This window comes from Bos indicus, chromosome 16, assembly GCF_029378745.1.
Source record: "Bos indicus isolate NIAB-ARS_2022 breed Sahiwal x Tharparkar chromosome 16, NIAB-ARS_B.indTharparkar_mat_pri_1.0, whole genome shotgun sequence".
In the NCBI taxonomy this organism is placed as follows: domain Eukaryota; kingdom Metazoa; phylum Chordata; class Mammalia; order Artiodactyla; family Bovidae; genus Bos; species Bos indicus.
The window spans coordinates 27950386-27968462 of NC_091775.1; the positions used below are offsets into that span (position 1 = coordinate 27950386).

An 18077-nucleotide genomic window follows, 5' to 3' on the forward strand; every position below is an offset into this window, starting at 1 on the left:
CTTAGCTCCCTGACTAAGGATTGAACCCACATCCCTTGCAGTGGAAGCACAGAGTCTTAACCACTGGACTGCCAGAGAAGTCCCATGTTATTCCCATTTTATAGACAAGGAAACTGAGTCCTGGGAGGTCAGTAACTTAGCCACACAGCTAATAAATGGCAGAGAGGGAACCAGAATCCTGACCCACCTGTTGCCCAAACCCAAGCTTTTGGCCATTCTGCTACTGGTCCACTATTTGACTGTCTCCCCGGCTAGCCAAACTTCACAAAGGCTCCATGCTAGCATCTGTACGTGACCAGCACTCAATAAATCAAGGCTGAGCTGAAAATTCCCAAATTCATTCACCTAAGCGGCAGGCAGAGTGGAAGCCCCACACTGAGGCCTCGCCCCCTCATCCTTATCCAAACCTCCCAAAGGTCAACCCAGCAGGTTTCTCTTAACTGGAGTTGGCTGTTCCATGAGTCCGTACCATGCAGCTGACACTGTCTCACTTCTCTCTCTCTCTGTATTTCTCCTTAGAATCAATAAACTTCTTAATTACAGAAAGGGAAAAAAAAAAAAAGGACAGAGAAGAAAATCATCGATTGGTCCAAACTGGGGCCTGCACACATCGAGCATCCCTCAAACCACAGAGGCCGGGCTGGGCATCAACCCAGGGCCATGGGGAAGTTGGGAGATGAGAAGCCGCTTCTAGAATCCCAGGGACGGCGGAGCCTGGTGGGCTGCTGTCTACGGGGTCGCACAGAGTCGGACACGACTGATGCGACTTAGCGGTGGCGGCAGCAGCAAGAAAAAGAAAAGAAGGAAGGAAGGAAAGATGGAAGAAAGAGGGAGTGGGAAAGGGAAGAAGAGAGGGGAGGGAGGGAAAAAGGCAAATGAACTCATTGATGCACCTCATTTTTGGACACCCCGACCTTCTTGCGGGCCCCTGAGAGACCTCAAGGAAGAAGGAAATGAAGCATTTGGGAACAGGCTGATTTTCCCAGATCCTGAGGCACATCTCTAATAACAGAATCAGGGTCATTACCAACTCAGGAGCCTATTCAAAAACCTGTAAGATCGTAGAGGATAAAGCTGGGTCCTGTAGCATGCCAAGTGATGTGTGAGCACAACCTAGCCAAAACCAGCCGTGTGAGAATCCTTACTGATGACTGGGAATGGAGAGGGTAAATTTTGACAGGCTTTTATTCACTCATCTGAAAATTCTCAATAATGGGAGTACTTAGGTTTCACATTAATCAGGTTCTACTTACTACCTCATCGTCTGGATTTTATAGCATTTTGCTGACAGGCACAAATCAGCACTCCATTCTGAAATTACCAAATTTATGTGGATAGTGAGGCCAGGTGAAGACACAGTCTAGGGCAGAACGTGGTTGAGGAGGTGAGGGCTCTAAGAATTTCACAGGAAGGAGGGGCTTTCCTGGTGGTCCAGCGGCCAAGACTCTGTGCTCCCAAAGCAGGGGGCCCAGGTTCCATCTGGCACACACAAATATATATATATACATATATATATATACACACACACACACATATATATACACAAATATATATATACACACACACATATATATACACACAAATATATATATTGCTAAGTCGCTTCAGTCGTGTCCGACTCTGTGCGACCCCATAGATGGCAGCCCACCAGGCTCCCCTGTCCCTGGGATTCTCCAGGCAAGAACACTGGAGTGGGTTGCCATTTCCTTCTCCAGTGCATGAAAATGAAATGTTAAAGTGAAGTCGCTCAGTCGTGTCCGACTCTTAGCGACCCCATGGACTGCAACCTACCAGGCTCCTCCGTCCATGGGATTTCCCAGGCAAGAGTACTGGAGTGGGGTGCCATCACCTTCTCTGAAATATATATATATACACACACAAATATATATATATATATGTACACATAGGCTTCCCTGGTGGCTCAGATGGTAAAGAATCCACCTGCAGTGCAGGAGAGCTGGGTTCAATCCCTGGGTTGGGAAGATCCCCTGGAGGAGAGCATGGCAACCCACTCCACTAGTCTTGCCTGAAGAATCCCCAGGGACAGAGGAGCTTGGCAGGCTATAAAGTCCATGGGGTCACAAAGAGCAGGACACGAATGAGCAACTAAGCACAGTATATATATATATATATATGGAATTTCAAACAAAGGAGAAACACTAGGCAAAGGCTAACGATATCTGACTTTGGTCACCAAATGAAGCTTTCTCCCCTCCCACCTTACCCATCTCGCCTGCCCCAGGCTCCCTGGGGCCCTTCATCCCACTTGAATGCGTCCTCTTCCCTTTCCATCATTCAGTCTTAACACCCAGGGTCCCGCACCCATGGTTTATGTCTCTGTTATCATTTCCTTCATTCTGCCCAGGATGTCAGTCCTTTATTCAGTTGTCTGCCTTCCCACAACCTCCATCAGAGCTGAGACCACAGTTGATCCCTCAGTTTCTCCCCAACCACCTTCCCAAACAGGGCAGAGCCAACGCCTGGCCCAAAACAGGCCTAAAAAAAGAAAAAAAAAAAACAAAAACCATCTGTTGAAATGAAACATGGCTTTCAACTCCTGACATTAGACTATAAACCCAACCTGGATTTTGCGAACATCTCAAAGTACCCAGATAGGCTCCAGAGAGGGGTGGGAAATGGCCATGGAAGGGCTGGAGGGAGGCTAGGCCAAGGAGTTATGCTCAGAGGCGGTGCTCAGTCATGTCCAACTCTTTGCAACCCCATGGACTGTAGCCCACCAGGCTCCTCTGCCCATGGGATTTTCCAGGCAAGAATACTGGAGTGGGATGCCACTTCCTTCTCCAGGAGAGGTAACTGTTTTGTAAAACTGATAGGATGAAAACAGAAAGGGAAGAGATTGCTGGAGGTAAGGGATGATTCTGATCCCAGGATTCCAATCTAACTTGTCTGGTTCCAAAACCCATGCATACTCTTCCCTCTATACTTTATTGTCTCTGAAAAAAAAATTTTAAGTGGGGGTGCGGAGGGGGGCGGTTGTCTGAAATACGGGATCCAGGAACACAGGGTCAAGAATCATAATTTCTTCCTCAACTACTGCCCAGAAGCGAGGGACCTCAATGCTGACTCTCAGCAGCAAGCCCACCTCCTTACCATGGGCCGCTTCCAGACAACGCCTTGAGTTCGAGGGGAGCAAGGTCCGAGATCCTTGTAGCCCAAAGCTGACGGGCACGCTGGGAACTCTGGGTCCTTAAATAGGAGCCCCGAGTCCAAGCACTGCTGCCTCAAGGTCTCGAAGTCCTGGCCCAAGTACCTCACAGCCTTCTGGCTGGAGCCAAGGCCTTCGGTGGCTGCACGCTGCCGGGTTACTCGGGCCGCCAGGGCTGCCATGGCTGAGGGCTCAGTGGGGTAGACAGAGGGCAGGGCTGCTCCGTGCTCTCAGAGACCTGCCCCCCTGGGAGGGAAGCTATAAGGCATCGTGAAGCAGGGGAGGGGCGGGTGGAGCAGGTAAACATTTCACCTGAGGGCCCCCGCCCCATTGGCCCCCCTGCTCCAGAGGGCAGTGAGTCAGGGCCAGGAGCAAATATGTACCCAGGGTGCAGGTGAACCTGCCCTGCCCTCCCCTTCTGCCTTTCAGCAGACAGTTTGGAGGCTGGGAACCTTCCAGGGCCCCTCCCACACCATAAGCCTAAGACATTCTTGAGGATCACAGTCACCCAGCCCCATCTCTTTGCAAGACCTGCTTACCTGTCATTGGCACCATCAGCTGAGATGAGAAGGCCTATTGGGTAGCTTAAGGCCAGTATTTACCAAAGAACTGGTTCTCAGCAGAAGGGAAAGGGGTTGGAGGGGTCACCCTTCTTGCCAGAAAAGTTTGGCTACATATTTTCTAGAAAGATAGAAATATCAGAGAAGGATGAGTCATGGAAAGCATCAGTAACCCCAAGCAAAGGGGCCCCACCTATGAGTGAAGGGTTTGGCCTTTTCCTGGGCATCTATCCCATCTCCACCAGTCATTAGCTCTGTCACCTGGAGCAAGTCATTTAACCTCTCATCCCCTCAATTTTCTCCCCTGTAAAATAGAAGGTAATAGTAGGACCTACCTTATATAGGGTTGTTTGGAAGGGTGATGAGATAGGACATAGAACTTGCTTAGAAGAGTACATAAGAAGCACTCAGTAAATAATCCGTCATCATTATTCCTGGGAACCAGGACCAGAAAGAGAAGGCCTGAGGATCAAGAGCTGTGGGTTCTGTGGATAGCCTTTAAAAGCCATCCTTGCCGCAAAAAGCAAGGAGCTGGGTTTCCCATACAGAGCCTTAAGAAAGGTGCAGAGCCTGCTGACGCTGCTTTCTGCGCAGTGAAGGCCGTCAGTCTTCTAACCTATGTAACTGTGCTGTGCTTAGTCACTCAGGCGTGTCCGACTCTTGCGACCCCATAGACTGTGGCCTGCCAGGCTCCTCTGTCCATGGAGTTCTCCAGGCAAGAAAGAATACTGGAGTGGGTTGCCATTTCCTTCTCCAATGTAACTATAGAAACCAAACTTGTGTTGTTTTAAAGCCACTAAGTTTGTCATCGGAGAAGGCAGTGGCACCCCGCTCCAGTACTCTTGCCTGGAAAATCCCATGGATGGAGGAGCCTGGTAGGCTGCAATCCATGGGGTTGCAAAAAGTCTGACACGACTGAGCGACTTCACTTTCACTTTTCACTTTCATGCATTGGAGAAGGAAATGGCAACCCACTCCAGTGTTCTTGCCTGGAGAATCCCAGGGACAGGCGAGCCTGATGGGCTGCCGTCTATAGGGTCACACAGAGTCGGACACGACTGAAGTGACTTAGCAGCAGCAAGTTTGTCATAATTGGTTATGGCAGAAATAGAAAATTAATACAGGAAACAAAACGTAATATGAGGAGTGGTTACATACAGGGGAGGAAGGAAATAGGGAGGGGCGGTCCCGAATAGAAACTAGACTTATTTTATAGGTTTGACTTGGAAGGTGTAAATATTTAATCCTAAAAATTGTCATTAAAAAAATCCATAAAATAAAATGGGATGAACATATTGGTAGCACACCATTCAGAAGTTCAAAGTGGCTAAAAACCACAAGTTATTTGGTTACAACCTTTAATACAACATATCTTGGAAGAAAAACTTCTGAAACCACAAGAAAAAATCTTACACTATTTTCACTAATCATACGGTTAGTAGTAAAATTTTCGTCATTGTTTTGAAATTATTGCGTGCATATTATGGGAGAAAGCAAATGAGAAGTATTTGATATTCTAATTCTATAATTCGGTGCCGTTAGAACTCAAATTCTGGGCAGGGGGTAAGGGAAATTCATACTTAAGATCAAAAAGATTAAATAAAAATTCTGCCAGTCCTCAATTTGGATTGGAAGTATCATCTTAAAAAAAAAAGAGTTGTGGGTTCTAATCTCGGTAGAGAAATAGGCCCTGGGACCTTGCATTGATCGTTTTTCTCAGGGCTCCAATTTTCTAGGTCTTGTCTACCCTAAGATGGGAACATCAGTGATTTTTGAAATTTGGGGGTGGGGGAAGCTGAAAAATGGTCTCCCAAAGACATCTAGTCCTAATCTCTGGAACCTGTGAATAGCATATACCTTATGTGGAACCTGTGAATAGTATATACCTTATGTGGAAAAGGGATTTTTGCAGACGTGATTAAGTTAAGGATTTTAAAACGAGGAAACTATCATAGCCTTAAGTGTAATTACAAGTATCCTCATGAGACAGAGGTCGAGGGAGATTTAACAACAGTCAGAACAGGAGAAGGTACCCACAGAGGCAGACAGACTGGGGTGATGCTGTCACAGGCCAAAGAATGCCAGCAGCCACCAGAAGCAGACAGAGGCCATAAATGAATCCTCCCCGAGAGTCTCTGGAAGCGATGTGGCCTTGCCACCATCTTGGTTTCAGCCCCATGGAACTGATTTTAGACTTCTGGCCTCCTAAACTGAGAGAGAACATATTCCTGCTGTTTTAAGCCACAAAGTTTGTTAACTGGTTACAGCAGCCCCAGGAAACAAATCCAGGGTGTGCAAGACTCCTGTGAAACACTTGCTTAAAATGCTGATTCCTGGGACTTCCCTGGCAGTCCAGGAGTCAAAAATCCACCTTCTACTGCAGGGGGTGTAAGTTTGATTCCTGGTCAGGGAACTAAGATCCCACCTGATGGTGCAACCTAATAGATACAATTTTTTTTTAAGTTTTTTAAAAAATAAAATGCTGACTCCTGCCTTTGCTCCCCACTCCCTCCAAAGTTCTAATTCAGTGGGTGTGGGGTAGGACCCAAGGGTCTATAGTTTTTATACTGTTATTACAGTTCAGTTCAGTTCAGTCGCTCAGTCGTGTCCAACTCTTTGTTACCCCATGAATTGCAGCACACCAGGCCTCCCTGTCCATCACCAACTCCCAGAGTTTACCCAAATTCATGTCCATCGAGTCCGTGATGCCATCCAGCCATCTCATGCTCTGTCATCCCCTTCTCCTCCTGCCCCCAATCCCTCCCAGGATCAGAGTCTTTTCCAATGAGTCAAATCTTCGCATGAGGTGGCCAAAGTATTGGAGTTTCAGCTTTAGCATTAGTCCTTCCAAAGAACACCCAGAACTGATCTCCTTTAGAATGGACTGGTTGGATCTCCTTGCAGTCCAAAGGACTCTTAAGAGTCTTCTCCAACACCACAGTTCAAAAGCACCAATTCTTTGGCACTCAGCTTTCTTCACAGTCCAACTCTCACATGCATACATGACCACTGGAAAAACCATAGCCTTGACTAGACGGACCTTTGTTGGCAAAGTAATGTCTTTGTTTTTCAATATGCTATCTAGGTTGGTCATAACTTTCCTTCCAAGGAGTAAGCATCTTTTAATTTCATGGCTGCAATCACCATCTGCAGTGATTTTGGAGCCCCAAAAAATAAAGTCTGACACTGTTTCCACTGTTTCCCCAACTATTTCCCATGAAGTGATGGGACCAGATGCCATGAGCTTAGTTTTCTGAATGTTGAGCTTTAAGCCAACTTTTTCACCCTCTTTTTTCACTTTCAACAAGAGGCTTTCTAGTTCCTCTTCACTTTCTGCCATAATGGTGGTGTCATCTGCATATCTGAAGTTACTGATATTTCTCCCGGCAATCTTGATTCCAGCTTGTGTTTCTTCCAGTCCAGTGTTTCTCATGATGTACTCTGCATATAAGTTAAATAAGCAGGGTGATAATATACAGCCTTGATGTACTCCTTTTCCTATTTGGAATCAGTCTGTTGTTCCATGTCCAGTTCTAACTGTTGCTTCCACCTGCACACAGGTTTCTCAAGAGGCAGGTCAGGTGGTCTGGTATTCCCATCTCTTTCAGAATTTTCCACAGTTTCTTGTGATCCACACAGTCAAAGGCTTTGGCATAGTCAATAAAGCAGAAATAGATGTTTTTCTGGAACTCTCTTCCTTTTTCCATGATCCATCAAATGTTGGCAATTTGGTCTCTGGTTCCTCTGCCTTTTCTAAAAACAGCTTGAACATCTGGAAGTTCACAGTTCACATATTGCTGAAGCCTGGCTTGGAGAATTTTGAGCATTACTTTACTAGCGTGTGAGATGAGTGCAATTGTGCTAGTTTGAGCATTCTTTGGCATTGCCTTTCTTTGGGATTAGAGATGATGCCAAATGCAGGGGTCCACGGTCCACACTCTGAGAAGCTCTGAACCAGCTGAACTCTGAGTGCTCCGGGTTCCCACCTTCTAAGCCAGCCACCGCATATAGAGCAGTTCACCAGGGTCTGGGCAAAGAGAAAGAAGTGTCTGCTCCCCAGGCATCCAGCATAAGACATGGTTTCAGGTTTCACCAGAAATTCAAGGCCAAAAAATGACCCTTAGAGGCTCAAGCTAGCATCAATGTCTTGGCTAGGCCCTCATCTCTCTGGGGGTCCCACCTGCATTTCCTCAACAGCACCTTGATTCACCATCTGCCCCAATAGTAAGCTCATCCGAATTTTAAGATTAGCTTTTCCCTTGTGGCTCAGCTGGTAAACAATCTGCCTGCAATGCAGGAGACCTGGGTTAGATCCCTGGGTTGGGAAGATCCCCTGGAGAAGGGAAAAGCTACCCACTCCAGTATTCTGGCCTGGAGAATTCCATGGACTGTATAGCCTCTAGGGTCGCAAAGAATCGGACTCGACTGAGCGACTTTCATTTCACTAACGTTGCTCCTGGTCTCACTTGGGTGGCCCCATCGTCCTTTAAAATCAGAACCATAATTCCTCCACTCAGTCAACACAGAATCCTCTCAAGCACATAGGATTCCAGGGGCAATCTAGCAACTCTGTGCGAAAGGCAAGGAAATACTTATTTTTAACTTTTGAATCTGAAAGTGAAAGTGGAAGTCGCTCAGTCATGTCCGACTCTTCATGATCCCATGGGCTACACAGTCCATGGAATTCTCCAGGCCAGAATACTGGAGTGGGTAGCCTATACCTTCTCCAGGGGATCTTCCTGACCCAGGAATCAAACCAGGGTCTCCTGCATTGCAGTCAGATTCTTTACTAACTGATCTATCAGGGAAGCCCCATTTTTTAATTTACTGCCTAATTATCTGAAGCTTGTGACTGACGTCCATGGCCAATCTTACTCTACTCAGAGCAGTCATTTCAAATACAAATCCAACCATGTCTCTTCCAAACCTAAAGCCCCCTCAACAGCTGCCCATCATTCAAGAGAATAAGTCTGCCCACCACTCAGCAGACTGGTCCCTTGCTCCCTCTCTGCCCCCTGTCCCAAACCCCCCTCCCTCTCTGCTTTCCACTTCCTGACCTCTTTCTGGTCCTGGAATGCCATGCTCTGTCCCACTGAAGGCTTTGCACCTGCTATGCCCTCCCCCGGAAATACCCTCTCCTCACCCCCACCCCTACTCAGCCTTCAGATGCCCAGTGCCCCAGGGAAGACTTCCTGGACCCCCTACACAGAGACATCCACCTTCTGTAGGCTCTCGCAGCAGCCAGCGGTACCCTGTCTGGCAACCAGGCAGGGTGAATTTGATGAATGCCTCTCCACCCCAGCAGACTCTGATCTCCACAAGGACAACTCTCTGTGTTTGCTTTGCTCATCACTGTGTCACTGGATCCTGGAAAGCTCCTGGAGCGTAGTAGAGACTGAATAAATATTTGCTGAATGAATGAACACCCATGGCTATAAGATGCCCAGTGGTTGGAGAGATACACACCAGGTATAGTGGACCCAGTACCTTCAGGCAGATAGCTCGTGGGATCATTTTCCCTGCCTCTGTTTCTCTCCAAGCCTCCCTGAAACACTCCCCTTAGATGGACTGAAATAGACAAGCCCTCCCTCCATCTGGACTGAAATAAACAAGCCCCCCCCCCCCCCCACCATCTAATGGCAGAGTGAGTGCAGCTGGTAACTTCTTTTATCCATAAGTGGCTCCTTTGGGGTTAGCAATCTCCTTCCCACCCCACCTGCCTAAATCACCTCCAGACGCTGCACGAACAAACCCATCTTCATTTTAGGCAGACAGGTCTGCACCGCTGTGAACAGAGCCCTCATTTCCCAAGTCAGGCGGCATCTCTGCTCACCAGCCCCACCTGAGCTGACAGCCAGCGTCTCCCCGTTACCCAGCCAGGTGCCCGCTGGCCCTGTCAACCTGGACAGACATCTCCCCAGCCTCACACCCCAGACACCCCAGCAAGAGCTGCTGCCAGTTCCACCCAGGAAGCCCAAGTTCCATGACAGAGGCTGACGAGGGCCTGCAGAAACACATCAGGCGGCGCCGACTAGTAAGAACCCTTCTTGGCAAACAGCACTGGTCAATGCGGTTCAGACAGAGCACTGTTTTACCCAGTGGCTCCTCTCAGCCAGAAGGACAGGCTGCCTTGTACCCTCAGCAAGGAAGACAAATCACCCCAAAGCCCAAGTGAGCTTTTCAGACGAAGTTTGCAAAGCTTGTTGTCATGCAGAACCCGATCTTCCGTCTCTCTCCTGGGCCTTCCCATTTCAGATTTCTAAGGCAAGCAGGGGGTGAATCTAACGTCAAGAGGATTACAGAGTTCCCATACGCCCCTGGTGGGAATGGAAAATGTACAGGCACTTTGGAAACCAGTCTGGCAGTTCCTCAAAATGCTAAACACAGAGTGACAGGGTAATTCCTGGGAACATTCCACTCCAGGGAATTGAAAGACAATTGAAAACTCAAGTCCACAGGAAAACGTGTACTCCGATGCTCAGAACACGTTATTTGCAATAGCCAAAAAGTGGAAACAGTCCAGTGTCTATCAATGGATGAATAGACAAAATGTAGTATCGCCATGCAACTGAATATCATTCAGCCATAAAAAGGAACGAAAAAACGGACACACACTACAACGTGGCTGAGCCTTGAAAATACTATGCTAAGTGAAAGAAGGGGCGGACCGGCAAGCCGAGCTGGGAAACCAGTGGAGACTGCCCCCCAGCGGCCAACCGAGATCCCGCAGACCCAGTGAGACTACAGCCGTCACAAAAAAGCTATGATTCTAGCTATATGCAATAACCAGACTAGCCAAGTCCACAGAAACAGAGTAGATTATTGGTTCCCAGGAACTGAGCAGAGAGGGAAACTGGGACTGACTACAAACAGGTATGCGGTTTCTTTTTAGGGTGATGGAAATTTTCTCGAATTAGGGAGCAGTGATGGTTACAAAGCATAGTGACTGTAACGGAAGCCACAGAATTGTATACTTTAAAATAACGAGTTGTCTAATATGTGAATTATTTCACAGTTAAGTTTTTAAAATAGAAGAAAATAATATTACAAAGAAGATGGTTTGATGTGATCTATGCATTCATTTGTGCTCTCTAAGGAAAAAGATGGGTTTCTGGTCTGCCCCAGGACAGCAAGAATCCCATCATACCAAAGAGTGCCAGAGCTGAAAGACTGAACCCTAAAACAGCCCCGAGAATACAGAAGTCTGGGCAGGCCAGGTATGTGGGTTCACATACCATCCCAGGCCCTCATCGCTGGCAGGAAGGGGTGGACCCAGTCAAGCCAAGCTGAGAGACCAGCTGAGACTGCCCCCCAGTGGCCAACCTATATCTTGCAGACCCAGTATGACTAATGCTCTAAAAAGTTATATCTGAATAGAGGTAGCACTTTCAAGCCCATGACCAATTTGAGACTCATAGCAAGTCTATGGGGAGAAGGCAATGGCACCCCACTCCAGTACTCTTGCCTGGCACATCCCATGGGCAGAGGAGCCTGGTAGGCTGCAGTCCATGGGGTTGCTAAGAGTCGGACATGACTGAGCGACTTCACTTTCACTTTTCATTTTCATGCATTGGAGGAGGAAATGGCAACCCACTCCAGTGTTCTTGCCTGGAGAATCCCAGGGACAGGGGAGCCTGGTGGGCTGCCATCTATGGGGTCGCACAGAGTCAGACACGACTGAAGCGATGCAGCAGCAGCAGCAAGTCTATGGGTAGATTGTATTGTCAGGTTAACCCAAAGTCATTCACGTGATAAACATGACCCGAAGCCTTCTGATTTTAAATTCTACGCTCTCTCCACAGCACAGGACCTACCCTGCCTACTAGTAGGAAGCCCTGGTCTGGGCAATAGGCCACAAGGCAGGAAACCTGAGACAAAAAAGGCTATTGACCGTTCAGTCCTTCAACCCACAAGCCTTCTCCACACCAACACTTTGCTGTGCGTGAGCAGACACCAAGTAGCAGGATCAAAGGACAAGCAAACAGCACCCCTGCCCATGAAGAACTTGGATGCTACAGGAGAGACGGGGCAGGCCACTCAAAGGAAGGAGTGGCCAATTCCGAGGGGACAGATGGTAAGGAAGGCTTCATGGAGAAGATGGCATTCCAGCTGGATCCTGAAGCTTTAAGGGACTTAAAGGATGATTAGGATTTGAAAAAGGGAAACAAGAAAACCGCATTTGAGCCCAGAGGAGCATTGAGAATAAAGGCAAGGACTATTAATGCTCCCACGTGGCACTAGTGGTAAAGAACCCACCTGCCAATGCAGGAGACGTAAGAGATGCGGGTTCGATCCCAGGGTCAGGAAGATCCCCTGCAGGAGGAAATGGCAACCCACTCCAGTCTTCTTGCCGGGAGAATCCCATGGACAGAGGAAACTGATGGGCTACAGTCCATGGGGTCGCAAAGAGTCAGACACAACTGAAGCAACTTAGCATGCATGATTAATGCTCCAGAGCGGTTGGAGTGAGGGATGAGGTGATGGACAAGATGACAGGGCAAGTAGGTACTTCAGACGTGGAATTTTTCTCTAGTTAAAAGCAATTAGCAACTTCCCTGGAGAAGGCAATGGCACCCCACTCCAGTACTCTTGCCTGGAAAATCCCACGGATGGAGGAGCCTGGTAGGCTGCAGTCCATGGGGTCGCTAAGAGTCTGACATGACTGAGCGACTTCACTTTCACTTTTCACTTTCATGCATTGGAGAAGGAAATGGCAACCCACTCCAGTGTTCTTGCCTGGAGAATCCCAGGGACGGGGGAGCCTGGTGGGCTGCCGTCTATGGGGTCGCACAGAGTCAGACACGACTGAAGCGACTTAGCAGCAGCAGCAGCAGCAGCAACTTCCCTGGTAGTACAGAGGTTAAGAACCTTCCTGCTAATACAGGTGACACTGGTTTGATCCCTGATCTGGGAAGATTCCACATGCCACAGAGCAACTAAGCCGGTGAGCCACAATTACCAAAGCCCAAGCACCTAGAGCCCACGCTCCACAACGAGAGAACCCACCACAATGAGAAGCCCGCACGCCGCAAGGAAGGGTAGCCCCCACTGGCCACAACTAGAGAAAGTCCATACACAGCAACAGAGACCCAGTGCATCCAAAAATAAATAAATATTGATAAATAAAATTTTTTTTTTAAAAAAGATGCAGTTGCTCTAAACCAGGCAAGAGTGGATGACAGTCTAAGCCAGGTAGTGCCCGTGGGGTTGGGCAGCTGGAGAGATGAATCGCCAAGGTTCCCCCCTCTGCGTGTCCTGGAGTGGCCGGGGGGAAACTGCCAGGGTACCGATGAACAGTGGCCTTGTGGAGACCCTCTCCCACCCCCGCCCTAGAGCTCTGACAGTTCAGGATTCACGTTTTGAGTAACAGGGGCAATGTGATTTCCTCCAAAAGGAAACGACTTCCTAGAAAAGAAAAGGCTGGGGGGAAAGGTGAGAACTGTCCTGGCCCAGTCTATCGCAGAAAACAAGGCCATGGAAGGCTGGAACTGTGCATGCGTTATCTAGTTTATCATGGAAGCTGCCACAGAGTGCCGCGGGTAATTGCCAGAGCTTAGTGATTTGAGGTGGTTCTTTCGGAGTATCACTAGGCCACACACTCCCTTGCCCTCCGTCCCCGCTGCCAGGTAACCATGGATGTAGCATCGTCAGTTTTCTCTTTCCTTACGAGGTCATTTCCTTCAGCATACAGCCTTCCTTTAATTTCTCTTGTTTCTAACTTTTCTTGAATCCATATTTCTGATTCATTTTCCCCTTTTTACAACAAAATGTCATCAAAGAAGTGTATGCACTCACTGTGTCCAATGCTCACCTCCAGTCTCTCTTCCAGTCAGATTTTCAGGATAAACCATTGGGTGAAGAACCTCATGACCATGATGTTGCTAAAACCAATGCTTACTTCTCAGTTCTCATTTTACTTCAACTATAAGTAGCAATTAGACACAGATCAATGCTCGTTCCTTCCAGAAACAGATGGTGGGGGGGGCAGAATTTCACGAGGGATGTCTTTGAATGGGCAAGGCAGGATCCGATCTAAAACCCAAGGGGAAAGGTTGGGCACAGCTAGGAGCATAGACAGCCCGTCCTTAGTCACAGGAGCGAAGGCAGAACAGGTATGAGCGCAGGTATGACCGTGGGACCCAGAAAGTTCTCTTCTGATTGCTTTAATTTTTACTCATGGAAGTAGGAATTAGGACATTTAGGTGAAACTAAGAATGAGGTGGAGGTGTTGGAGATCTGAAAGAGAGCAGTTATGAACGGGAATGGGAGGAGGGAAGGATGGAAACATAATAGTATGGTTGCCAGGCAGTATTAAGAGCCCAGTGGAGTCAGTGATTATCAATAGCTGCTGCTGCTGCTAAGTCGCTTCAGTCGTGTCCAACTCTGTGCGACCCCAGAGACGGCAGCCCACCAGGCTCCCCCGTCCCTGGGATTCTCCAGGCAAGAACACTGGAGTGGGTTGCCATTTCCTTCTCCAATGCATGAAAGTGAAAAGTGAAAGTGAAGTCACTCAGTTGTGTCCAACCCTCAGCGACCCCATGGACTGCAGCCTACCAGGCCCCTCCGTCCATGGGATTTTCCAGGCAAGAGTACTGGAGTGGGGCGCCATCGCCTTTTCTGGATTATCAATAGAGTGTGAGACAAATCAGCCTGTGTATTAGTTATCTATTTCTGCTAGCAATTTACCCCAGTTGTTGGCCTAGAACAACTACTTATTACCTTACCATTTCTGTGAGTAAGGAAGTTGGGCATAACTTAGCTGGGTGGTTCTGTTCTGAGTCTTTTTTGAGGCTGCAGGTAAGATGTTGATGGGAAGCTACAATCAGCTGAGGCTTGATTGGGGTGGGATGTTATTCTCAGATCAGCTGAGATGATAGCTAGCAGAAATTAGAGCTGCAAGCAACAACCGTCAGTGGCAAGGAATTTTTAAAGGTGTCAGAGCCAAGGTGTTGTGACTCCAGCGGCTGGTGGTCTTTGCTGCCCCCTAGATCCCTGTTTCATTTCAACCTGCCTTGTAGATTCATTTGAAACCAAGTGCTTGGTGTAACAGAGAGTGTGTAGTACCACTCTTCCTGTTTCACCCCTCAAGAGGGTTGTAGCTAGCTGTCATTCTTTTAAAGGTTGTGCCTGCCCCCTTCCCTACTCTTTCATTTTTATTAAACATCTAAAAATGTGTAAGAAGAGAGCTTAGGGGCACTGTGTACCTGGAGAATGGAATATCATTAAAGTGAGAAAGGGAGAAGGAAATCGCAACCCACTCCAGTACTCTTGCCTGGAGAATCCCATGGACAGAGGATCCTGGCAGCCACAGTCCATGGGGTCTCAAGAGTCAGGCACGACTTAGCGACTAAACCACCGCCACCACCAAAGTGAGAAAGGGTGATGAAATGGGTCAGGTCAGGGTTAACAATAAACTCCAAATTTTGTAGCCAGTTAGACTGAAGCGACTTAGCAACAGCAGCAGCAGGCTTTGTTAGACTGTTGTTCCCAACACTAATGTGAACAAAACATACAGCCCAGCTTTTAAAAACTAAAAATTAAGATATTATTTATATGAGTCATAAAAAAATCCCCTTACCACCAGACGTAAGCTAATACCACATATAAGAGTGAACAGTCAGGAACATCATTCAACCTCTTGTTTAAAACTGGCTTTGAATTGCCGAACTCTGGAGAATTAGAGCTGCTTTTTATTGTCTGGGATTCTCTGGAGGGATATCAACTCTGATCAGAGTTTTAAATAGAGAAAAATATCGAGAGTTAATTAAAATGTGTCAATGCTGTCATTTTCCATGGGGCACAAAGAACTCTAATGTGTAGTTAGGATATCAGCAAAAGGCTAGTAAACATGCTATTCACTGGTAAATTAAGTGCACAACTCCAAGGATATGATCACAACACAACTTTTTTTTTTACATCCTGTTCAGTGTGCATTTGATATTTCTACTTACATGCCTGCTTTGTGTAAAAAGTGAGGATCCATTTTCGTATGAAAGGAACTTTCACAGTTAACAACACTCTTAGCTATGGGTGCCGTTCCAGGCCTTTTATAAACAGATTTCAGACTCAGAAAGAATCTGTCAGGCAGAAGGAAAACTAATCCAACAGATTTATCTACAGCATTTTGACCATATATCCTCAGTAAAGACAAAAAGAATTGTAAACAAATATTGAATACTGATTGGTAGTTTTGACTTTTTTCACAGTAGAATGAGTTAGCAATTTAAAACTACTTTCAGAGTATTCTTGGATTAAGTAAATGAAGAAATACATTAAGAATGATGTTCTCATTGCTGGCGTTCTTCACTGTTGGTGAAGGGAATTACAAATAAGGAGAGAGGGAACTTTAAAACAAACCACATGGCATTTGTTTGGAAATTGAAGATCAGTATGAACTCATGAGGCAAGGTATAATTTTTTATAAGTTAAAATGTTATTTCATTTATTCACTTTCATAAACATAAAAGTGAAGATGCATTTATTTACCCAATTTTTAAACTAATTTATTTTCCTGTTGAAAAGAAAACCAGCAAGGTGGTAAAAGGTGGTTCAAAGAGAATTTGAGAGATTAAATATTGCAGATACTGAATAAAGAATGATAAAATAGGATATGTGGGTTAGATACAAAGCTGGTTAATGTCATACAGGGCAAGGAAACTATAACCTTAGGGATTTGAGGATTTAGTTTCTGATTTTTTTGGTTTTTTGTTTTGTTTTTTACCTGAAAGAAATAATTTGCCTCAGTACCAGACAAAAATCTATGTATTAGCATGTAAACTTATAGAGTCTGGGCTCTATTCAGTGGTGAATAACGACTCAAACAAAAGTTCATTTCCCTAAAGAATTTTTTTAAAAATCCTTGCGTGGACCTGTTAGCTGGCGACAGGACAGTGTCCTCTATAGCGAGGACAAGATATGTCTGCCATGAGGGTCACAGAGCATCGCTGCTTCAATAGCAATAAGCACCTAGATCTTTCCAAACACCATTCTCCACTAAAAGGTACAAAGACTCCATGAAGTAATGGAGCTAGGGCAGAAAACATTCAAGAGGAATCTGGACTCTAGTTATGTGCCAAAAAGTAAGAAAGTGCTCAAAGAGTGGTTCAATTCAGCTCAGTTCAGCCACTCAGTCGTGTCTGACTCTTTGCGACCCCATGAACCGCAGCACACCAGGCCTCCCTGTCCATCACCAACTCCCGGAGTTCACTCAGACTCATGTCCACCGAGTCAGTGATGCCATCCAGCCATCTCATCCTCTGTCGTCCCCTTCTCCTCCTGCCCTCAACCTTTCCCAGGATCAGGGTCTTTCCAAATGAATCAGCTCTCCGCATCAGATGGCCAAAGTATTGGAGTTTGGGCTTCAACATCAGTCCTTCCAAGGAACACCCAGGACTAATCTCCTTTAGGATGGACTGGTTGGATCTCCTTGCAGTCCAAGGGACTCTCAAGAGTCTTCTCCAACACCACAGTTCAAAAGCATCAATTCTTCTGCACTCAGCTTTCTTTATAGTCCAACTCTCACATCCATACATGACCACTGGAAAAACTATAGCCTTGATTAGACAGACTTTTGTTGGCAAAGTAATGTCTCTGCTTTTTAATATGCTGTCTAGGTTGGTCACAACTTTCCTTCCAAGGAGCAAGCGTCTTTTAATTTCATGACTGCAATCACCATCTACAGTGATTTTGGAGCCCAGAAAAATAAAGTCTGACACTGTTTCCATTGTTTCTCCATCTATTTCCCATGAAGTGATGGGACCAGATGCCATGATCTTAGTTTTCTGAATGTTGAGCTTTAAGCCAACTTTTTCACTCTCTTCTTTCACTTTCATCAAGAGGCTCTTTAGTTCTTCTTCACTTTCTGCCATAAGGGTGGTATCATCTGCATATCTGAGGTTATTGATATTTCTCCCAGCAATCTTGATTCCAGCTTGTGCTTCCTCCAACCCAGCGTTTCTCATGATGTACTCTGCATATGTTAAATAAGCAGGGTGACAATATACAGCCTTGATGTACTCCTTTTCGTATTTGGAATCAGTCTGTTGTTCCATGTCCAGTTCTAACTGTAGCTTCCTGACCTGTATACAGGTTTCTCAGCAGGTCAGGTGGTCTGGTATTCCCATCTCTTTCAGAATTTTCCACAGTTTATTGTGATCCACACAGTCAAAGGCTTTGGCATAATCAATAAAGCATGGTGGGGATATGTTAAAAGGACATAGCAACCAACTTGAACTCCAACTGGATGACTTGAGGATAGAAATAAATAATGATAGTAATGGATTAGAATCCACTGAGTAAAATAAGAATTTGTGTGTCTTTATTGGAGGAGAAGGGGAAGTTCTTCATAACAG

At 46.5% G+C, this 18077-nt stretch overlaps 1 protein-coding gene across 1 annotated transcript in view; it reads right to left on the reverse strand.

Moving 5' to 3' along the window:
• Positions 1 to 3348, reverse strand: part of CAPN8 (calpain 8) — a 68527-nt gene extending 65179 nt beyond the window's left edge. The window contains exon 1 of the mRNA XM_070768016.1: positions 3112 to 3348. Within this exon, the coding sequence (XP_070624117.1) occupies positions 3112 to 3348 (237 nt within the window). The remainder of the gene's footprint in view (positions 1 to 3111) is intronic.
• Positions 3349 to 18077: the final 14729 nt, after the last annotated feature.